The following is a 24,893-nucleotide window of genomic DNA, read 5'->3' on the forward strand; positions in this document are numbered from 1 at the left end:
CTATACTACTACAATATTCTCCTCTTTAGTCTTACAGTTTCACACCTTCGTCCATAGCTGTCAACTTTTCCCTTTAAGAGAAATTCCCTTATTCCGAATAGGATTCCTCACAAGAAAAGGGAAAAGTTGACAGCTATGCCTTCATCCTCTATCTAGCACTCCGATGCCAAAATCATATGTTGTATGAATAATATAAAAAAGGGATGGAATATGATAGAGGTTTATAAAATGTTGTGTGGTGTAATTCTACTGGAACTCAGGGCTGCCCAATGATAGATTGACAGCAGATGCAGAAGTACTTCCTCACACAGCATGTTATTTAAAGAAACCAGTGCCACATACTGTATTGTGTGGATTGACACTGGCTTAGATGGTTTTAAAAAGATGGATAAATTCAAGTAGTACAGTATAGGTCTACCAAGTGTTATTAATTATGACTATATGGACTCTGCAGGTTCAGAGGGTGTTTGCCACTGAATACCAGTCATTGGGGGGCAAGAGCAAATGATTACTGCTTTCATGTCCCACATCTGAGCTTCTGGTTGGCCACTGAGGGAAGAAAGGTGGTAGACTAGGCAGAGCTTTAGACTGATACAACAAGGATGATCTTTATGTTTGGGAAACAGCATGCAGGACAGCAGCATGCTGCTTTAAGTATGAATTCACTGTAATAAATTGAAGGTCAATTCAACAGGCTAGAAGAGAACGTGTTCTGCATTTGTCACAATGCTGAGCTTCTTCCCCATGGGGCAGTACTTGGTCAGTCTCTGCAGATGGTTGCTTAAAGCCTTCCTTTCTAACCTTTGAACCAAGGATCACTATACACAGAAGCTTATTAAGAAGCAAAATCCCTTAGAAGCTGCTTCTTTAAGCCTGGAGGGTCTTACACAACCCAGACACCGCTCTGTTCACGCTCTGAGACAGGTAGCTATAAGGAATAGAAAAAGCGAAGGGGGGTTACAACATGTGGGTGGGTAGCGTGCATGATAATGGAAGTTTAACTTGGGAACAACTCCCCCATCATCTCAAATTGTTCCTTTCCTATCTCCATTTCCCCAGTTCCAAAATCCTGTAAGAATGGATTTTTTTTTCTGTCTTGACTGAGGCTTCGCTGCATAGTATGTTTAACCCTGAGTATCAAGACTAAATAACATTATGCATGATGACATCAACTGACCTTAATGTATGTACAAATCAGTGTATTGTCAATAATGTCCACATTTCCCAATGGGAACTAAAAACTGAGCTGGTTGAAATATAGCAAACTTGTAACTAAACTGTATTGTCCTGAACCAAAACTGGAACAACTTAAATTAGAACTAAACTGGAAAAGTATCAAAAACACCAATACAGAAAGAAACAATGTTGAAGTAGTGAGGTTTGAATAGCATAAGGGTGCTCTTTCCCACTAGCATGGAAAATAGAAACGTTATGAAGGGAAGAATGGAGACGAAAGAGCAAACAACTTAAGGCGTTTGCACATAAACTGGTTTTACTCATGGATCACAGCTCAAATCTGAGGAACAAGCATGCTAGCAGGAACAAATCTACAACCTGTGGTTCATGCTGCAAGACACGCTCATTTTATTATAGTGAGCCAATTCACCGTTTAAGGGTTTTTTATGCAGAGTTGGTTTTATGGGTAAAGCAGCTGTGAAAATGGGGAGGGGTGCTTCTAAGGGCCATTGCAAAATAGGGGAGAATGTTTTTTCTTTCACAGTTACATAGAAGAGAGGTATTGTTGCCATTTTAAGCAAATAAACCTGCTTGCATTAAGACATGACTACTGTAGTAAGAGATATTTTAGAACAGGAATACTTCCATATTTTCCCCATCATCAACCCCAGGAACAGCTAGTAATTTTTTTAGCTTCTTTACAGACTAGATTCGGGAATTTTTGTGTATTACCACAATCTTTTGCAGCAGAGGAATTTAGACAAGTAATTTTAAATTTCAACTTTTCATTCTGTTATCACAGTATAGGAGAACTGCTTTTTTGTACAGTCAGCGAGACAATATTTGCACACAATACTGAAGAGTAGCATTGAGCTTCTCATGGCCACAATGTAAATGTGGGAGACTTTGGGTACAGCAAAATTTAAATTGAATGTACATTCCAGCCAGCATAGACTTTACAGCAGTATTAGAAATTCAGATACATAATCTAATCACCAAATGGCACCTTAAACCTAGGTTACAGTTACCACAATGGAATGTCTAGGTGCCACTTTTTTTGCAATAGAGTCGCTGCTGCTGCTGCTGTTATTTATTTCAATACCGCTTTGTATTTCAAATAACAAATTTCAAAGCAGTATACAACACATTAAACATCAAATAAAACAGAATAAAACAAATCCAAGCTTCAAGGAAAATATTTCAGATCTTTCTCTATGTGACATTTTGTTTTCCCCAGTTGCCAACCTGGCATCCAAAGCTCTCCACGTGGTTGCAGTGGACCTGCACCAATTGCAAAACACGCCTAGTGCCTGGCTAATTTCTAACATTGCTTTACAGGTGAAATACCAACATAGGAAATGGAAACACATATTTAGACACGAGTTGCAGAGACACTTAAAATATTCCCTAGAATTTTAGCAGATAGGAAAATGGTAAGCTTGACATATTAACCTTAGGACACAGACTCACAATGTGTCATATAAGTTACTTTAATGTCGTTACTTGTTTTGAAGTACTTTTTAATTTTATATAAGCTTACTTTTCCAGTACTTTGCTGCTTCCATTCTTCATTCACTGATCCCTATTATTTAATCATAGAATCATAGAATTTTAGAGTTGGAGGGGACTCCAAAGGTCATCTAGTCCAACCCCCAGCAATGGAGGAATACTGCTCTCAACAGTCCCTGGGTGGGCTTGAACCACCACTTTCTAGTTAACAGCAAGATGTGCTGACTCAATGGAGGTACAGTACATGACCATGGATACGATACATTCTATCTAAGTACTGCACTTTTACAAGAAAATTCTAATCTTGTTTACCTGTATTGCAACAAGGCTTACCCTGAAGTATGCAAACGGTTTACTTATTAGCATCACAGTCATTTCCAAAGAAAGGTATCCCTGATCTTGGCTACCTTGACTGGGAATATTCCAATTCAAAACCATGCTTTTAGTTTACAGCTTCAGGTATGGTGGCAAGAAATAGTTTAAAAGTTATAAGCCAGCATTCCTGGTGCACACCATTGAGTCCCCCATATACAGGGCCCTGCTTATGAAGAAGAACATTTACCAACTCAAAAGAGCCTGCACACAGAGGGTTGTGTAGGTAATTTGGCAACTTATTCATGCTCATAAATAATGCTCTAACCTACTGTTTTATTATCTTACATGGCTAGTATCAAGCGAAAATAGGCAAAAGTATTATAGCATATTACGTATTTTAAATTTATTTACCATAATTTTGGCTTTGTAAGACACTTTGGGACTCCATACACTAAAATATAGGTTTGATTACAAAGAAGGCTAATAACAAGTTAAAGGGCTTGCAGTCATTAAAAAATATCAACAACAGTGAAGCAGGTTGTCCCCAGAGTTTGGTCAAGTAGCCAGTACTATTGTTATAACAAGAGTAGTAACTATTTATGATTAAACAGCAGAAATTGAACTGCACTGAAAAGGAATCTGTTGTGCTGGTCATAGGTATAAACACCTGTGTACTCTGGCTTCTGAAAGCTTCTGGAGAAAAGCCCTCCATCTTTGGGTTGTGCTCTATGAACTAACCAATGCAATATACTCCACATTCTGCTAGCTATGTTGTAAGGCTGCTCAGAGGCATGTTTCATACTTTGAACACTATTTACAAGTGGCTATAAGAAGGCTAAGATAAACTGTCTGCTACAATACAGTCAGAGCTAATACATCTATATACTAGAGCCTAGCACATATGGATGCTACAGAAATCAACCCATGTTATACACATATATGAGTTCCCCAAATTTAAGTTAATTCAGAAGACAGCCTCTTTGGCTGCTAACTAGAAACAGACTGTATGACACGAGTTCTGAAACCACTAGCTGCTGGTATTCTCTCACACACAAACTTTAAGCTTCACTGTATTCTCTGAAGAAAACATTCAGAGCCAAACTACACACAATCTCTTTAAATCCACAATCATTCTAAAAGAAGCAGGAACTCAAAACTATGTAGAAATAATAAGCCCTAACTCACAGCAACAGTGCAAATTTTAAGTTCTCTGGGAAGGGACTACATCATGATGTGTTCTGTACTGTGCCCCAGCCAAATACCTGTAACTGTTGAGCAACAGAAACAGGAAATATATTAAAGTCATTCCCCCCCCCACCATTTTCCTGACAAGCCTTTTCTATATCTTAAGAAGTAGAAAAGCATTTTCTTTCATGGCAGCAGAACAGGCATCTCCAAAACAGGTCAAATTCCAGACATCATACTTGCATGCCAGGATGGTCCTTTATCAAAGCGAGTACTAAGTCTCTCATTATATGATCCAACTTCATTTTGTCACAAACAATACAAAGTCACCACGATGTTCAGGGGGAAGAGGTTGCTAGACTCTCCGTTTATTCTTTATTTCAGCTTTATAGTGCCATTGTCAAAGCCCAATATGGTTTACATAAAAAACATTAATAAAATTTTCATTAAAACCAAAATTACAACCAAGTCAGCACATCAGAGTTTTAGAGAATTCAGTTTTCAGAGGATTAAACCTGGTTCAAACACACATATTTCAGCTAATTAAGTCTTGATATGAATGAGCCTTCTGTCTGACCATCCCATCCTCACACGACCCCTTCTCCTCCTGAGCATGCTGCAATTGACTCAAGTATCTTTCATTAACTATAGTTTCCTACAGCATCTAAACTGGGAAACTATGTTTACCAGGATCAAAACAAGACAGGATCTTAAATCAAATTTAAACCACAGTTTATGATCCTGATTTATTCAAATCCTGAGAACAATAATTCCCAATTGAATCCATATGGGAAATGATGGCTAACTAGGATTTCCTGGGCTAATCACAGCACACCAAAAAGGAAGGAGAAAAGGGACGGCAGGCACAAAGCTTGCCCATATCTTAGATTATTAAGATGAGATATATACATACAAAGCTGGCCTTTGTGTTCTCCTTGACAAGAGTGGTATTCATTTGACTAGCAGTCATATAACCTACTCCTTGTTGTTGTTGTTGTTGTTTAGTCATTTAGTCATGTCCAACTCTTCGTGACCCCATGGACCAGAGCACGCCAGGCACTCCTGTCTTCCACTGCCTCCCAGAGTTTGGTCAGACTCATGTTGGTAGCTTCGAGAAAACTGTCCAACCATCTCATCCTCTGTCGTCCCCTTCTCCTTGTGCCCTCAATCTTTCCCAACATCAGGGTCTTTTCCAGGGAGTCTTCTCTTCTCATGAGGTGGCCAAAGTATTGGAGCCTCAGCTTCAGGATCTGTCCTTCCAGTGAGCACTCAGGCCTGATTTCCTTAAGAATGGATAGGTTTGATTTTCTTGCAGTCCATGGGACTCTCAAGAGTCTCCTCCAACACCATAATTCAAAAGCATCAATTCTTTGGCGATCAGCCTTCTTTATGGTCCTGCTCTCACTTCCATACATCACTACTGGGAAAACCATAGCTTTAACTATACGGACCTTTGTCGGCAAGGTCTATGGCAGCTTGCAATTGCTGACACACTCCTCTGAAATTACTTTAGAAGAAATGGAAGATATTATTTTATTTTATTTCAGCAATGTCTTGCAGGTTCTACCACCTCATTAAAATTAACCCATCTTTTGGGACACACCCATTACAAATTACTATCAAAGCAGTTGAAAGAGAAATACTAAATTTAGAAAAATGTCCACAGCCATTATTACAATAGTAGCTTTAGTGATCAAAGTGAATATTTTCTCCTTCAGCATAGCTATATACTTTCTTTTTCATATGTGACTCTTTAAAACAAATCAGAACATTCATATGGCACCTTTGCAATCACTTTTCTCTAGAGCCAGAAAGAATAAAAAGTTTTCTACCACAAGAAAAACTTGTAAAAGCTGATAAATATACCTATAGTATTTTCCAACATAGAAATTCACCATCTGATGTCTTCAATACACTTACTTCCTGAAACAAAGTCAGCATAGGAAAAACAAATATTTCCCAAAATGAATTACTGGACAGAAAGCCAAATCCATTGTTTCCAATCTAAAGACTACCAAAACATACGCAGTCTTGTCGACAGGCATATAAACCTTCACTTTCAGCAGGTTTATAGTGCCACAGGCTCACACTATAAAACAGGCATGGAAAACCTGTGTGTGGCCCTCCAGACATTATTGGTCTCCAACTCCCAGAAACTCCAGCCAGTATGATCTGTCATGAGGGATGACAGCAACTGTAGTCCAGCAACATCTGAAAGATCACAGACTGCCCACTCCTGCTGTAGAACTTCGCTTGTATACTTACATTGTATATTAACAGCACTGTAATATAAATGCTCTGAATACTATTTAAGAGAGGTTTTCGATACATTTTCTTCCTGAACTGATGAAGTAAATAAATTGCAGTTTACAAGTATCTTGAAACATGATTTCCAGCACCCAAATCTTCAAACTACAAACCTAAACACAGCTTCTTGGGCGTAAGCCCCATTAAACAAAATTTCTGAGTCAACATGAATAGAATTTGACTTTCACCTTCTGTAATCCTGGATCCATTTAAGCATATATATTCCATTTAGGTCAACTGACATTAAACATGCAAAATTGGAACCTGGATTGAAGCCATGTGTAATGTTTACATACAGCCTGCAAATACTCATACAGAAAGATAAATGCATTCAAAGTATATAGCCACATCAAATTCTTCCAGCAAATCATAGAACTATTTAAAAGAAATTGTTTCTAAACAAAATGTTTCAGGTCAATTTTTTAACCTCCAATCATACTTGTGGTTCAGAACATTATTAGTGTATAAAAAGCTCAGAAAGATGTTTCTCTCTTCCCTCCCACCTCTATTTTGATATCACGACAACTGCTCTCAATAGAACCATATCCCTAGGGTTAAAATTGTACAGTGGTGGAAAAATACTCTAATAAAAAGCAACATTGCTTTATAGATTTATCAATGAAAAAATAGTACATATAATTGCATATATAGCAATATCCAAAAGAATCAAGCATCTAATGATCCCCCAAATTCTAGACTATGGTCCTTACCCAACAAAGAGGACATAGCACTCAAGTATTTTCAGATTTATTAGTTTAAAATATTGCATAGGACCAGGCAAACTGTACAAGAGGAATACAGATCCTTTGCTGCAAGCTGTAATGAATGGAGCGACAAATGTATTTAGATCAAATAGCACCATCTAGCAGTTCCCTAAACTTCACTTCAGAAGGTACTTATTATTTGGTGGCAGTTGAGTGTAGCTAGTTTGCCTTCTATAACTAAACAGTTATTCACGTAGTGTCCTATCTTAGAGCATGCCTTTGTTAAGAGTAGAAAAAAGAACCAAACATCTCAGATGCATACAAACTTTCCAAGAAACATCAACACAGCTAAGGTCTACACCAAGGCCCTATTTTACATTTGTTCCCACACAACCTACTCAGCAAGATAAGTTTACAAACTTGAAGCAATACAATAATCACAACTAAAAAATCCAGCTACTGTACATAACTTTGGCCAAGAAATGTAATGTTGTATTATGTACATAAAAGGGTGAAAGAGTTTCTAAAAGCTTTGTTTTAACTGGTTCTCTGGTTTAAGTTTATGTAACTCACCCATTTGTTTTAACATTTTAGTCACACTATTAGTTTTTGTGTCTCTTTCTCCACATAGACTTAGACATGCAAAAATCAAATATCTGACAAATGATTTAAGTCTCTGTGGCCTGCTTCTTTGTCTCTGGAATCAGGAAGTAACTCTCTTCTTCAAAAGGTTGCAGCAAGGAAAACCTCTAGGTGAAGGTTCAGCACAAACTGCCTTGAGGGAAACTTCCCAATCATGTTTAGCACATTAATTCTCATCCTAAGTAAAGCTTAAAAGTTATGTACAATGACATTTTTTTAAAGACAACGTATACCAAAACCTTTTCTGGCTGGGGGTCCCTGATCTCAGAAACCTCACCCTAAGCCTGTGAAGGTGACAAGTGCAATGACCAAGCCTCTGTACAGGAGGAGTACTCCTGAGAATGATACTATTTATTATGTACTATATTTTCCTATCTGCAACAGGACCGAGCTTCATGACCAGCTCCCCTCTGTGTTCTACTACTTCCAATGAGGAAAATGAAAACTTTAAATCACAAACAAACTGAAATAACCCCTATAAATTTTGGTTTACTTTGAATTTGTTAAGACTACTTTTCAATGTACTCTCTTTGACCAATTTTTTGGTAAAAATAATCACACAACAAGTTGAAGAGAATGAGATGTCTTATTACAAGAGAACACAAAAATGTGTGTAGCATTGTTTACAATTTTGCAGATCAGGTAACCACTGTTTACAACAAGACTTTGTGTACTTTTTTAAGTTTTGGTGTCTTTATAACAGGTGACTCAAGGTACTGCAATGGAAGTAATAACTCTCCTGTAAGGGGGTGGGGTGGGGGTCTTTCCTTCATTAACACTGTAACAGACTTAAAACACAGCAACACCCATTTATTATTACCCTCAACACCACTCCCCAACAAGGACTATGTCCCAATTCTTCTGGAAACTCAGGTCCAAGTTTTTCTTCTCCTCATTACAGAATGTTCAGCTTTACTGACAAACAACCGGAATTCACCTTTCAGCCTCAGAACACTTCCTACCCCAGCCCTTTCTACACACATTTAAACAAAAAACAAAAAAACCCCTGCAAACTATTGCAGTCATTTTCTCATTTAAACGCATATGTACCCTTTTACCCCCAAACCTAGGCCAGAATGCACCAACTGAAACAGTTCCTGTCTGTATGAAATAATGAGGGGAAGGGGGGGAGAGAAAGATACTAGGTCTCGATAATAATAATAATAATAATAATAATAATAATAATAATAATAATAAAGAGCGGGGAGAGCGTTGAGTGTTGCGGAGTTAGCAGGCAACGCAACGAGGCTTCTGTTTCTGCCTCCCCAGCGGAAGCTTTACACCAGCACACAACCCCAGACTCTTTTGTTACCAAAGTTACTCCAACACCATCTTCGTCCCCATCCCCCCCCCCCCAGCAGCCGAGCCGACAGCCCGACCCGGGCAGGGCGAGAGAAAAGAAAAACACAAACACGGGAAAACGCTCCCGAGCCTAAATACTAATCCCTACCCTAAGCCTCCCGAGGCTTGAGGCACTACACCGCCGACTTGAGCCACTTTCTCCCCTCGCACACCCCGAGAGCTACAACCTTCCGCCGCCCGCCCGCCCGTCCTCCCGTCCGGGGCGTGCGAGGGGCTTGGGCACGTCCCGCCTCGTCCCGCCCGCTCCCCCGCGGCCCGAGCGGAGGCAAAGCGCCCCGCGCCCAGGCCCCACCCCCCACCCCTCGCAAGAGGCTCCGCTACCCCCTGCCGCTGCCTGAACCGGGAGGGTCTCGCGCACTTCACTTTTTTACCACACACGCGGCCGCGCGCGCGCGCATCCGCCGCACACACACACAAACGCACACTCACCCTCCTGCCTACACCCCTACTTGTGGCATCACACCCCCCCACCCTCCCGCCTCCTGTTTTTCCCCCCCGCGCCGGGGTTCTGCTCCCCCGCGAGCTCCTGCGAGGCCCCCCATCTCTGCCACAAGCGGGAAAGTTACTTTGCGCGGGGCTTCCGCGCGCCCACCTCCCCCGCCCAGTCGGGCTGTGCGGTCCGGCGGGCTGTACTCACTTCTCCCTGGCCTGGCTGTCGGACGGGACGCTGCTGTTGCTCTTGCCTTTGCCGTACATGCCTGCAGAGAGCTCCGACTGTCACGCACCTGTCAACCCATCACAGCCTCCCCAGGAACAGCCCAGTCACCATGGAGACGCCGCCACACACACACGCCATTGGCCCGCCGCGAGCTCGGACACACCTCCCGCGCCGTGATTGACAGGCGGAGACCAGGACAGGCTGCTCTCTCCTCCCTCTCCGCTGGCTCCCTCCCCCCACCAGCCTCCGGCTCCTCCTCCCCCTCCCGCTCTCCCTTCCCCGGCGCAAGGGGGAATTAGAAACGGTTCTAGAAGGATTTTAAACAACTGGCTGTTCCGTGCGCTTGCCTCGCCGCCCTCCGCCGCTGCCAGAGACGGAGACTGCTGAGGAGAGACGGAAACTGTGGACTGGACTCAGCAGCCGGCACAATGCAGAGGGAGGCTCAGGCTTTCTTCAGCACACGCCGCGCGGCCGGCTTTGCCCCCTTCTCCGTCCATCCTGCAACCCGCTGAACTAGCGGGGTATTCGCTTCGACGGCATCGCAACCCGCCCCCCCTGCACCCCTTGCTGTTTTGCTCAGAGCAGAAACGTTACCCGCCTCTCGCAGCTGCTCCACTAGTCTCAACCTCTCTGCATGTCAACAGCCCACGTGTGGCAACGAGGAGGACCCGTCGCCGCCACCACTTCCTCAGCCAGAGCCAGAGGCACGCAGGGCCCCCTCGGGTCCCCGCCCGCCAAACCCAGCAGTACAAACACCCAGCCCTCGTATGCAGTTACAGCTTGCCTCAGGTTGCCCGCTCCCCCCCAGCCCAGCCAGTCACGAGAGTACCTGCAAAACCAACTTGAACACAACCGACAGCTTGCAAACATAATCGTGTTGCCACAATAGTCAAGTCAATAGGTGAATGGTCTCTCATTGTTACGGCCTTTGGTTAATAAAGAAACTCTTTTGGTTGGTTGGAATGGTCTGTCTCTGTGTCTGTCTCTCTCTCACAAACAAAAACAAATATCCAGGGTCGGTCCTGCCCTTAGGCAAAGTGCGGTGCCTACCTCAGGCAGCAGATATAGCGGGGGAGGGGAGCAGAAGTGAAGTGTTGAAGGTCAGAGGTGTGTGTATCACAAAGTCACCCCCCTAAGCTGGCCTGCTGACCTCAGGTGTGTTGGAGGGTGCTAACCCTTAACCAATGTTGAAAAATCAACTGGTGGTCTGGTTGGCTTTTGCACCCACCCCGCCTGCAATTCCCTGTACAACTTGTCCCTCACCTCAGGCAGCAAAATGCCCTGACCTTGAATACTACCACCACAATAATTCCAAGTGTTACATCCCCCATGGAATTGACAAATAATAATAATCAAATGACACAAAGCCAGTCTCCATCTAATACATTCAGGAGTAGTATTGCATCATACAAATTATGGATCCAAAGGAGCTCTGGTATGGGGTTACAGATCCTCCTAAACCCACGTTGTGTTAATATGAGAGCTCCGTGCATTCCATATCCACTGCTGGGTGCATCTCCAGGATCCACAACATTCCCTAGTGACATGTTGCTGTAAAATCCCAAATCCAGTACACAGATTCTAATAGTAATTGCATGCAGACTTTTGAAGTTCATTATACAAACACACCTCATAACTGTCCCTGCTGCCAACAGCAAAAATCAAGGGTGTTTCCAAGTCATCACAGAACCAACATTCAAGGCACAGCATTTTCTGGATCCATATCACAACTTTTACAATGTAAAGAAAGTGGTTCATGTGTGTTTTAAGCAGGGGTGGGAAGAAGGGTAGACCATTCTGTCCAGTTTCAGGTCAGTTTCTCTAATAGACTTCCTAAAAATTCCTGGTAGCTGAGATTCTGGCAAAGTATGCTGGAACAGAGGAATCTGGGTCGTATTCTACAAGGTGGCTCCTGTGTTCTTAGGTAAGAGTTCATACAAAAGGATTGCATACCACAGATTAGTTATGCTTTAACTGTTAAGAGATTCTGGCTTTGCACTCTTGCTTTGTAAATTTAAAATGCAGCAGTGGGCCATAGGGATTCCATCAAAAAGAGTAGGCCACACAAGACTAAAATCAGCTTGCTCCTATGTGGGGTTAGGAAATCAAGTTAGGAAAAGGATAGGGAAGTCTGTGCTATGTTTCTGAGTTTGATCATCACTGTGATATATTTTACAACATAGCCAGTATGGATGTGTGATATGGGGATATAGTGAATTTACAATGTCAAAAAAATATAAAAGTCATTAAAATTCATTAGCAGGTTTTGTGTGTGTGTGTGTGTGTGCAGAACCATAATTTCCACAAATTACAAAGAAGGAATTAGGATTAGGAGTCTATACATAAAGAAGAATAGAGGACAGGAAATTATAGTCCTGTCAGCCTAAGTTCTGCCTCAGATAAAATAGGAGAAAAGGCTATAACGGTTAAAAACAAACAAAGCAGCAAACAAGCAACCATGATGCTGCCTTTCTGAGTTAGAACCCATAGAATGCCTTCAAAGGGGTCTGGGGCTTTTGAATTTTGAATCGTTTAGAATTATCTGAGAATGTCAACAGACAACTAGATAGAAGTGAACTGACAGACATAATATATTTGGATTTTCAAAAGGTTTTTGACAAAGTACTTCCTTCACAGAAGGCTTCTATGAAAACTTAGCAGTGGTGAAGTAAGAGAATGTTCCTCTTATGGCCGGATATGTAACAGGTTTTAAAAACAAGGTAATGTGGGGAAGGAACAAATGGGAAGTTTTTACAATGGAAGGAAGTAAGCAGTGGGATCCCTAAAGTCATGTGTTGAGACTGGTGCTGTTTTGCATTCCTAAATGATTTTTAGGCAGGGGTAAACAGTGAAGTAGATATGTTTGCAGACAAGACCAAATTATTCAGGATGATTAAATCCAGAACAGACTATGAAGAGCTCCAAAGGATCTGTTCAGTTTGGGTTTTACAGGCAACAGAAGAGCAGATGTGGGTGTCATTAGATAACTGTTTGGTGCTGCCACAATTAGAATACTGTGTACAATTCAGGTCACCCAATCTCTGAAAGGATATCACAGAGCTGCAGAAAGGTACAGAGAAGAGCAACTGGAATGATCTGTGGGTTACAGTATTTTTCCTGCAATGGAATTTTAGAGGTTGGGGATGTTAATATTTTCTTTTGTTTATTTGGGGAGGGGGGAAAGTTGTCATGAAGCACAATCTAAACCTAAGATCCAGCAGGATCTCAGAGTTTGGATTTGGTAGAGCTTGGCCTCTCCAAGCTGAGCCAGGGCTCAGCTGGGGCTGCACAGAGTTAGTCCTTACCTGCTCCCGAACAAAGGTTGGAATACAGGTAAATTACACTGTCGTAATTTACCCCAGCTAGCCAGCTGCCTGTAGTTTGGATTCCTATAATTTGGAAGTGGATGGCAAACAGTCAGAACAGATAAGAACAGGACCTGAAACTGCTGGTGGTGGGACAATGGTGGAGGCTACTGGTTAAATATTCTCTTAAGGAAGTGGCAGAAGATGTTGATCAGACCTGGAGGCTCTGCCTCCCTGGAGGGGCTACCCTCACCTTATCTTGCTGTCTTTGGCTGTTGTGTGGCTGGAACACAATGGTTCTGCTCCACCATGGTGGCAAGGTGGTACCCTCCAACTGGAAGGGCCCCAAAGAATGAACTTGTAGTTCTTACCCAGGGAAATAGCCTGATCCTCATCCAATTCCTCCATCACACATTGCAAGGTCTGCAGATCATGGGTCATGACACACAAGTATACATTAGCTCAATATAAATTGTCCTCTAAGGCCAATGAAAAGAGAGAGCCAGTCAAAGGTATGGTGCCTGTCAGGCTCATAGTAACACTATAATATGGTTTTGTTACATGTTGTAACAGAATGACGAGTGTCCCCTTTTTGTCTACGATTGTCTAGTCAACCCATGACTATATGGGATGTTATACCTAACTGAATTTAGCTAAGAGGCTCATACTGCCCCTATATTCTACAGATAAGATGTATCAAGAAATCTATTTTAGATTTGGAAGGGGGTGCAAGGGGAAATATGGCTTATCATAAAGCCAAATGGATTACTCAATACCTATACCACCCATTAAGTGAAAGATATAGGAAAGAGTGGGAGACAATGGTACTAGATTTCTTTGACTGCCAGTTTGCCAAGGGAGAGGGTTTTACAAAGACTGGTTTATGGAAACCATCATTGACACTTAATGGCAGCCAAGAGGGGAGTAGGGGAATTATGGATCTGGGAATCTATCTAATCTCTTTTCTTCCTCCCAACCTACCCCTGGGCTTTGGAGTAGGTAATATGTTGTTGTTGTTGTTGTTGTTGTTGTTGTTCAACACAATCAAACTGAAATATCCTATTAAAATTATATAGACCCGTGGTTTTCAACCAGTGTGCCATGGCACCCTGGGGGGCCTTGAATGCTGGTCAGGAATGCTGTGGGACACTGGCCTCTGTCCCTCTTTCCTCCCTCCCTCCTCTGATGCCCTCTTGTGTCTCTGCCTCCCCAAGGCTTGCACAGCTGTCTGTTGCAGCAACCCTGGCTACAAGCTCCCCAGGTGAATGGTGCCTCTGGAGCTAGCCAGGGGGTGCTTCCCAGGCCCCTGTGGGGCAGTGTGAGGAGGCACCTCTCTTTGGGACCGGGGGGGGGGGGGGAGAGCTCAGAGACCAGGGGTGGCAGCTGCAACAGCTCAGAGGACTCCTAAGGAGAAGAGAGAGGAGAGGAGGCTGAGGGAACACTCCACAATAGAGAGTGTTTGAAAAGGGGTGAGAGGCTCCCAGCTCTGCAAGCAAGGGGTGACATAACTGGGCTCCTGAGCCTGCACAGAAAGAATGTACTTGGTCAAGGGAGCCAGCCGTGGACTCAAAAATGTTGAAAACCTCTGATATAAACAATGAATAAAATTAGCTTTATGAAGGATAAGGCTACCAGTGCCTACTGGCTCTGATGGCTATGTACTACCTCAAGTTTTGGAGGCAGTATGTCTCTGGAATACCAGTTCTGGGGAATCACAACACAGGACACTGCATTCAGGTCCTCCTTCCAGGCTTCCCAGAGGTATATTGTTGGCCATCATGAGAACAAAATACTAGACTAGATGGGCCTTTATCTGATCCAGCTGGGCTCTTCTTAGGTCTAACCTGTTTCTATCTAAACCAGGACATTAATACCAGCCCCCAAACCAAATTCCTACAGTGCACTCAGGTTTCTTCTATGGCGAGTCTTTGTTCGAAAAGAATTCTACTAGTTTTAGGGGTGGCTACTCAGATTTCACTGTGTCTCTTTGAAGTGGTGTGTGGTGCATGAATGGTACATTGAGTGGAAAAGAGTGGTGAATGGATCTGGTGCAGGCTCTGCAACATGGAATCTGTGTCTGTGAGGTTTTTTCATTTGTAACACCTCCATATGGATGACTATAAAACATATAATGCTGACCCACAGAGCTGCTGCTGCTCTTTGTTCAACAGTACCTGTGGAGGTGAACTTTTTTCCTTCAGTTTCAAGTTGTGTGACAACTCAGTTTTCCTTTTTTATAAGAAAAGCAAATCACTGTTACCAAATGGATGCCTTTCTGCAAGTTATCATGTTCCAATTTGCTATCTCAATATTAGGCCCCTTACTGATGCTATTCCCTCAACTATTCTGAGGCCTCAGCAGTGATTTTTCCCACCAAAGCGATAAACGAACAAAAGATTCAGAAGAAAACTCAGAAAAGGCTTGCGAAGGTTCACATACCATTCCACTTCAGTGAGCCTGAACTAGTTTATGGTTCTACAACTGCAATTAAACTTTCTGGGTTTCAACCTGCTTCAGTTTGAAATATCAGCCAGACCAGTATGTGATGTATCAAATACGGAATGAGCAAATTTAGACTACTACAAGCTAGAATCTTTTATTCTGGTTGTCATTATTTGCTAAAGAAGAATGCATACAAAACACAAACCATAGAAAACATGAAAACACATTTCCCCACAACGTATAATTCCTTTGCAAATTGTTTTGTAACATCTGAAACAAAATACATTGCAAGATCCCAGAAGGTGTGCAGCATAATCTCAAGCATGTTTAACAATAAATAAGCCCTGCTGTATCCAATGGATCTTATCTTGCTTGTAACTGAGCCCAATCAATGCATTTTATTTGGGAAGGAAGTGATTCTGAATTCGGAACAATTTTAAGGCAAGTGTGTAAATCGCCTTGCGATCCTTTGCACCCTTACTCGGGAGTAAGCCCAGTTAAATATAGAAGGATTTACTTCTGGTTGGAATGTTAAGACACATTTATGGAAAGAATGATATTTTTTTAGTCTTCAGAAACATTAATAAACAAAACAAGCATTTGAAACAGATTTCCATTTATTAGTAAAGACTTAAGACATCCTCTGCCTACTGGGGTTTAGGAAGATACATGCTCCAATAGTAATGCACTGAATATTTCTAACTGCAGAATTTCTTATACATGGCTACCTCTTGTTAGCTGCTAAACTGAATGGATCAGAGGATTTTATTCTGGATAGAAAGGGACAGGTCCAACCTGAAGGAAAAATACACACAAGGTAAGAGCTGTTTAACAATGGAACAGACACCTTCAGGAGATGGTGGAGTTTCCTTCATTAGAGGTTTTTAAACAGAGGCTGGGTGGTCATCTGTCATGGATGCTTTAGTTGAGATTCCTGCATTGCAGAGGGTTGCACAAGATAACCCTAGGAGTCCCTTTCAACTCTACAATTCTATGATCCTAAATTCATATTAATAATCATATTACCATAAATCTAAAACTTAAGACAAAAATCCATTCTCATAAGTAGGAAAAGAAATGGCTTGGTTAACTATGATTAGACTACATAAAAATGGGGGAGGAAAACCACGCCAGGGATATTTTTATTCTCATGAGAAGACACTGAACATTAGCATCCAATTACTCAAGGAAATAAGCAATGCTTCATTGGATTTGGCCAATAATCCACATAACCCTGTATCTACTGGTTGTATAAAAAAGAATGTGGAATAAACAGATCTATTGCATGTCATTCTGAACTTGTGGCAATATAAAGCAAGGAATGCCCTAATGATGAAAGGGCATTCCCTGATCACTTCTGCCTGTAGTCATGGAGGGATATATATTCCTTGGCTTTGTATAATATTGGTATAGACTTATATAGGCCAATAATGAAAGAATTGTATGACTAGTTCAGTGCCCTTGGGAGGACTTGTGGATTTACATTTCAATAATAGCCCCACCTGTCACAGTGAAAACTGTTTTGTTTTGTTTTAATCAGGGTGGGGAAATCAAAAGCTGTTTCTGAGATGCTGTAGGATGGCCAGCACTTCAAATAATAAGAATACAACAAGCACCCACAAGCCCTTGAGAACACCTAATGTGCTTCTCTCAGCCTGCGAAGCTGCAATGAGGAACAGGATGAATTTTCTTTGTACATAGGCCTTGGCAGAAATGTGCCTATTTCACTTAAAGGTTAAAGTTTCCAGTGTTGGAGGGGTTTGGACTAGATGACGCTTGGGGTCCCTTCCAGCACTAAAATTGTATGATTTACTGAAGAAATGATGACAATTGATCAGGAGCATTTAGCAACACATTTATTTGAATTAGAGCATAACAGTTAGCTGATCATCTTCTGTTCACAATAGAATACTAGGCTCTACTGCATTATTGGGAGAGGGCGATCTTCCCTCTTACAGAAACAAATATGGGTGTATGATACAGGATGACCTCTGATAACCTCAGTTGACTAATATAATAGGTGAGGTATTGTGTTAGTTTTGTGCTTGGGATGGTTCCAAACGCGGCTGGATTTCCAAATGAAGCTGCTTATGATTGGATGCAAGACTGGGGTTGCCCAGGTGTATCAGAATGTAGAATTTGGACTGTACCCAGTAATATATCATTACTAGGATAACTAATCTCTTCACTGAGCCTGCAGTTTTTAAAATCTATTAATCTGTGTTTGCATAAAAGATTCTGAAACAAGCAGCAGGATTTGTAGTGGAAAAAGTAAATGGCCAAAGCAACCATACGGTGAGAGCTTTGAAAAACCTTTATTCAGTTTTCTAAAACAAACGTTGGGTGAGTTTTCTGTTCCCCAGGGAGCCTTTTACCATTAAATGTCCATACTAAATATTGGAGATGAGCAAAATGGTTCTAGTTATTCTCTTATTTATTTAGCTCACATTTGTGAATTAAATACCATGCCAATGGTATGCCATTTCAGTCATGCTGAACCAACACGCTTAAACATACAGCAGCTTCATGTGACATTTTTGTCCTGCTTGATGTGACAAAAATTTTAAGAAGCTGTGAGAAGTGGTGAGAATAAATCTGAAATCATCTCAGTCTTGTGTTTTAGATTCACAGACTGATTCTCTTATGCTGGTGGTTGCTACGCAGGGCTATGCCAGGGTCACACGCCAGCCTAATTTAATTGTAATTATGTGCACTCCCAGCAGCAAAGCAGAAAGCAAAACAATACAAGTAAAAACAAGAGATAACATAGCAATACTAACAGGCACATCTGCTACAATCCTGGCATCTCTTCCTCCACCCATCACCAACCATGGGGCTTAAACCAGTGATATGTATGATTGACATAACAGAATCACAATGCATAATTTGGCAGTGTCAATGTTGTTGGACATTCCACCAGTGTAACGGAATTCAAGTAGTGATTTTATCTCCTGCCCAGCAAACATGATTCCAGTATGGGAGTGCATTGTTAATTCTCCAAGGAACAGAATTTTTCAGACTTTAAAATGTTAACATCTTCTGGAATTACAGATCCCAAAACATACTTTTAAATAATTTTCTTTTTCTTTCTCCACCCCCCTTTATTTGATAAATTCAAAAAGAAACATAACGTAGAATTTGCATTACAAGTTGATAGAAACAATAAAGACCATCAAAGGAAAAAACACTAATAATTTTCCAGTTAACTACAATATCAGTACTCTTTCATTCTGTTATGCTACAATTCATATCTTTATACATGACGTCCCGTCTACACCTAATGTATTTACCCAATAATTTTCATGGACAATCTATGTTAGCGTAAAACTATGTTATTTAACCTCACCTATTTTGCATCATTTACATTTAATTATTTATATTAAATTTTATATTTAGCCTTTAAATTACCTTTACATCTTCATCACAGTGCATGATGCTGGAAAAAAATCAAGCCAGTTCAATCTTCTCTGTTACCCTGAAATAGTACCTTTACATATACATGATGTGTAGAAAGTATTTTAATTAATATATACAATTGAAAATGAGGAAAACATTGTACCAAAATATACTTTCTATTTACTATTCACCTTTCATACTAGCAGGTTCCACTTTCAAACAAGTCAAGCAAAAAATTAATCTGCAATCAAATTCTCACACCATAGCTTTGTTTTGTAGTTGAATATATCACATTGCTTTTGGATCCCAACTTCTGCTAATATTTGTGTCCATTCTTTGGGCCAATCTGCACATGCAGGAAAGTTCTGCAATTCTTCGTCCAAATTTTTTAAAATGAAAACACTGAAGAGATGATTGATAGGGAAAGAGGCTGTTTAACTGTTTCCTGGCCATTTGTCTTCTGAAAGTTGCCCTCTTCCATGCCCCAACTGTTTTTCCATCTGTGGAGAAAAAGATGTGAACTCATATCTTCTCCATCATAAGAAATGCCCTGGTTGATCAGACCGGGCCTATCTACTCCAGTATCCTGTTCTCTCAGTGGCCAACCAGATACCTATGGGAAGACCACAAGCAGGACATAAGCGCAACAGCACTCTCTGCACTTTTCATTCCTTGCAGCTAGCATTCAGAAGCATATTGCCTCCAACACTGTCATCATGGCTTGTAGCCACTGATATAGCCTTGTCCTCCATGAAAGACAGAAGCATCTAATGGGGTCAAGTTTGAGCTGACAAATAACAGGAAGACAATTACTAGCCCATTTCCTCCACTGCCCCAAATTTCAGCCCTTCATGGCAGCTTTTCGGTTTTTTTAAAGGAGATGAATCATCGAGCTGCCCTTCATGTACAATTCAGCCATCTGGCATGATCAGAAGGTAACACTGATATCCCATGAGGATCACAGATGCCAGCACAGCATAAGGCCAGGCACCAGGAGCCTGCTGCCAATATAACTGCAATGGGATAACTGGCAGCGTTGCGCCACTGCTAGAATCTAACCCATAACACCTCTGCTGTGGCTACCAGTGCTCCTGCGGTTGCAGCTTCCCACTGCCTTGGAGCAGCAATACGTCATCAAGACACTTTACTGTAGTGCTGGGAGGGAACACCACCAATGTGGCTTTTGTCTTCCTCGCTGAGTCACTCCACCAGTCTATCCTCTTGTGTGTGAAGTGCTAGATGATGGCTGTTGACTTGCAAGGAAGTGTGTGGAGAGGAATAATTAGAGCTGAGATAAATTGTGATGAACTATTAACTGTGAATGTTACCCATTTGGTGAAAAAAAGGACACATTATGCAGTCAAGAAGCTAGCCTGTAACTTTCTGGATCTCCACTGAGCATGGCATATTTATTAACTTACTATATTACACCCTATATTCCACTTTTGTTTCATGATACTCCTGGCAGCAACAGAGAGAGGAGTCCCAGGCAGTCTCTCATCCAAGCACTTATTAGACCTAGACAAGCTTACCTTTGGCAGGTTTGCTGCATTTGCACCATGCATAATTTCCCCCAACTCTGCTTAAAAGGAGAAATTCATCATAGGAGTTTTTGTGGTGTTGTTACTGGAAACAATGCCAACTGCTCAATGTGGTTATCCACATACAGTTTTTCCCATGATAGCTGCATGTCCTTTAAAACAGCTCTCGGTTTGATTCAGCATGACTGTGGTTAACCACTTCCAATGCAGATACGGCCTTTTAAATTGTCCATATTAAAGATTACAATAATACGAAGGGCAGTGTTAGCTCTGTTATGAACAAAGAAAAAATGTTCACTGTTTAATTGATTGATTTTAAGAGCTGTTTATCTCATTTCTCCCTTTCAGGCATATTTTGATGATACATTTTCTACCGTATGTATTTTCCCATTCCCTGTACTTTTCTCTCTCAAGGGAAAATTCTGGATTTTTGAAAGCAGATATAACGTGTGCTGGATTATAGCACTGCATGCTTCTGTGCACATATGCCCTTCTGAAGGTTAGAGATGCTGTTTGCCAGAAGAGAGCAGAGGGTATCATGAAGCAAACCTAATGGAATGTCTGACCCTCTGACCACTTTCCTTGGACTGTCAAAGTACGGCAATACTGGAGTCTGTTGCCATAAGGGCAGTCTCCATGCAGAGAATTTGGATTTCCTAAAAATCCAAATGATCTAGTCGGAGCCTGGCACTACTGAACTTTCTCCAGCTCTGTGACAAGCCAGTACCTTCATTATCATCACTTAGCAGCTGTCATTTTTCTAAGTACTGTAGATATATTAAAGGATACCCCTGCCTGCAGGCTCACAATCAAACAGATTCAAAAGGAAGAAGAAATGATGAGGGAAGAGGAAAACAAGCACTGGAACAACTGCACAATCCCTGGCTGATGCATAGGGCCAGATTGGCCCCTTGCTATGCCGCTCTTTTAGGAAAGCAAGTTGTGCAGACTCCCAGCTGTCCTGGCAGATGCCAGTTGGTTCTTCCTTTCAGATCTGCAGTGACAGGGCAACAGACTCCTTTCAGAGCTTCTTATGAGCCTGCAAGATCAGACCAAAAGTCCATCTAGTCTAGCATCCTGCTTCCCACTGGGGCAAATGAAAGGTTCATGGACAGGGCATGAAAACAATATTATTGTGAGTTTGTGGGGGAGGTTAGGCTGTATATCTGAGTCTTTTCCAATTCCTGGATTCAACTGCTGAATTAACCAGGCGAAGGCCATAATGCCCCCCCCCAAGTATAGGTTGTTATGTATGGGCTCTGTACCAGAAAGCAAATGGGTGGGCCCCCTCCCTCAAGGCCAGAGTGGTGTGTTTGAGCTAGAAGCTAGAAACATGCTACAGGCTCGGCAGCTGAGAGAAAGAGCCATGCTTGATTTCTCCTGGAATCCAAGGCTGTGGCTATGGGGAAAGCAGTTACTATATTTAAAAGTGAATGAAGAATATGTGGCTCTTACACAGCAAATGCCCATTGTGATAGAGGCCTAAGAACCTTTAACAGGCTTACTTTACATTAAATTTTCTCTACATGTCTTTAAAAAAACCCAACCCTCTAAGCTAGTGGTTATTACCACGTCGTGTAGCAGTGAAGAAAGTACTTTTGTCTGACTTGAGTCTACTGTCAATTATTTACATTAGGTGTCCCTGAACCCTGAATTCTATAAAGATCTCTATCCATTTTGTCCAGGTCATTCATAATTTTATGGGCCTCTATGATGTCCCTCCCTTAGTTACCTTTTTTACTAAACTAAAAAGCCAAGTTAAGTTGTGATCCTCACAAGAATGTTGTTCCAGTCCTTCAATAACCGTTCTTTCCTTTTTCCAGCTCTTCAATATCCTTTCTGAGACGGGGGTGACCAGAACTGTACACAATCTTCCAAGAATGGAGCACTTTAACAAGATCTCAAAGCAGGGAGGTGAATCTGCAGCAAGTATGTGGGTGCAGAGCAGGTTCCCAAGCAACTGTATTTTAACAGGTTCTGTTAACAGCGACACTTGACCATTATTCCAAAGCCAGAAAATAAAATCATTAGATAAATACCTCCCTCGTGATAACAATTGTTAGCCATTTCCCCATGACATGCCAGGGAGGTTTTAGGACAGTAAAAACTTCAATACTCAGGGGCAAAGAATGTTTAAACTAACTTGGGAGTTGAAGTGCAATAAGGAGGTGGAGGGGGAAACAGCCTGTGATGCACACTGGCAGTTCGAGAGACAAGAGAGGGGAAGGCAGGAGCTTGCGTGACAGGCTGTCTTCACAAAGTAGGAGGGAAAATGGAGGAGGAGTAGAAGCTTGGTATTTTCCCAGAAAAGCTGATAGGAACAGAAACAGAAAGGAAGAGCTGAACACTGAGAAGGGTGGAACAATGAGTGGGGCTGGATTGGTTTCCTATATACCCATTTGTAGCTGGAATGACCAGCAGGCAAACTTGCAGGAATACAGACAACGATGGTTCCAGGATTTAGGAGGAACCTCCAGTGAGTCTCTCTAACCTAGAAGAGGAGGGCCATGCAAGCTGAGAATTTCCTTAGCTGATCTCGTTGGATAATTTGTGAAAAATGGAAGTGATATCACAGTTAGGTTGCTGGGCCCTCTGTTTGTTTTGGGACCCTGGGAAATGTCCAGTCCTGCCACCCTCTGGAACTGACCCTGAAAACTGAGACAAGAGGGATGAATCTGCTTGATTCCAGGGCTCCTGAATAGTAGAAGCATCTGTGCTCCAATAAGGTTTTAGGATAGGGGAAGTCTTTTCAATTTGGTGCTGTAGCAAAAACACTATGCAAAGTGTTGTGGTGTGCGTGTATTGGGGTGGGGGGGGGGGGTGACTGTTGCTAAAGACAGCCCTGTGCACATTTCAAACATAGACTCTCTTATTTAGAAATATTGTTACATGTCACCCATAACAATGTACTTTGGTTTTCCCTGTATGAAAACACAATTTGATTTATAAAATATTTTGTAGGGAAGATTTTGGAAGCATGCTCCTAGTTTCCAGGAATTGAAGTAAAGAATTAAATGTGGATTCATTCTCTGCTTGTGTGTGTGTTTTAGTGTGGTGACTGCCTAGGAATTTAATGTGCTTTACTCCCAATAAAAGAATCTCTAGCATACTATTGGGCTATGAAGTATTTCAGTACTTGCCTGTAGGCCTATTCATTTTGAAGTCTAGTCACTCTTCTGCTCAGCTAACAACATTGTTTACCACAAAAGGTTCAGCAAAAACTATTGCTAAAATTACTCAGTGGTCAGTCATGTTCCTTCAAATTAATTTTCAGACTGAGTAAGCTGCCTACTGTGAGAAGATTTGAACAAAATGTTGCAGAAAGTCTGTACTGCTTGACACATGTTTCTAAGGACATTTTAATAAACAAATGATACATTAACATATATTTTTATTTATGTACCAAACGATTTAAAGTTACATACTTTGCTTCTTTTTACCTGGAGCTTGTTGCAATATTTTTAGCAAATATCTCTAGTGGATAAATTATTATGCAACTAGAAAGAGATAGCAGTCAAAGAAATTTGCCTCATGGTAAGTAATGCAAGCAGCTCTTCATTACAGAAGATGTTGTTATTAGAAAATCTTAACAATCCTATGAATATTTTTGACTGCCCCCTCTCTATGCAAAAGCCAGATATTCATTTTTATGGGTTAGTATACTGGACACAGCATCAGGGTTGAGATTGTTGTCGTCAGACCCGCACAAAAAAGCAATGACTGGGTGCTCAAGCTTCTGTGTAATTGGGATAATTATTTCTGTGATATGCAACAATTATTCCAATCTGCATTATATTGCTTACTGAGATGTCTGTGTTGTATGAATGGGGAACAGAATGCACAATTAGCCTAATTGCACCTAATGTGCATCCAGTGGGCAACAATGATTGAAATCTGCATTGTGAAAATCATATACAGTATTGACTCCTGTGAACAATGTCCTGAACACTGTCGGGGGGGGGGGGGGAATGAAGATTTTTGACATTGTTAGGAAAAAGTCAATAGGTACATATTAAATGCTACTAAATGCAAATTGGCTAATAGTTAATTAACTCCCCCTCCCCTTTGAACTTACAAATGTGGTTAATGGGGCACCATATCACTGTTAAGAGAACAGCTTCTGTTCTGTGTAAGTTGTTATAAGCTATGGTTCTGGTTAATATAAAGCAGTATGATCTAGTGCATGCATTTATTACCAGCCTTATGAAAGATGGCTTGGAGTTCACAGGTTGGTACAGAACAGTCTGTATATGTAATAATATATATTATAATATTCACGAATGTAAAAGAGTTGCCAGTTCTCCAGACAGGAGACTTTTAAGATCCCTAAATTAGATTCGTGTTCAATTTT

At 41.4% G+C, this 24,893-nt stretch overlaps 1 protein-coding gene across 7 annotated transcripts in view; it reads right to left on the reverse strand.

The window, feature by feature from the left end:
• Window positions 1–10,032, reverse strand: part of SSBP2 (single stranded DNA binding protein 2) — a 115,064-nt gene extending 105,032 nt beyond the window's left edge. For 2 of the 7 annotated variants that reach the window (XM_033164696.1, XM_033164699.1), the window contains exon 1: window positions 9,838–10,023. In XM_033164696.1, coding sequence (XP_033020587.1) covers window positions 9,838–9,896 — 59 coding nt within the window. In that variant the 5' untranslated portion in view covers window positions 9,897–10,023. Of the gene's footprint in view, window positions 1–9,837 lie in introns of all 7 variants that reach the window. The other 5 variants (XM_033164700.1, XM_033164704.1, XM_033164697.1 and 2 more) reach the window with 5 other exon arrangements.
• Between the last annotated feature and the right edge of the window lie 14,861 nt (window positions 10,033–24,893).

The sequence above is a fragment of the Lacerta agilis genome, chromosome 11, assembly GCF_009819535.1.
Source record: "Lacerta agilis isolate rLacAgi1 chromosome 11, rLacAgi1.pri, whole genome shotgun sequence".
NCBI classification, from domain to species: domain Eukaryota; kingdom Metazoa; phylum Chordata; class Lepidosauria; order Squamata; family Lacertidae; genus Lacerta; species Lacerta agilis.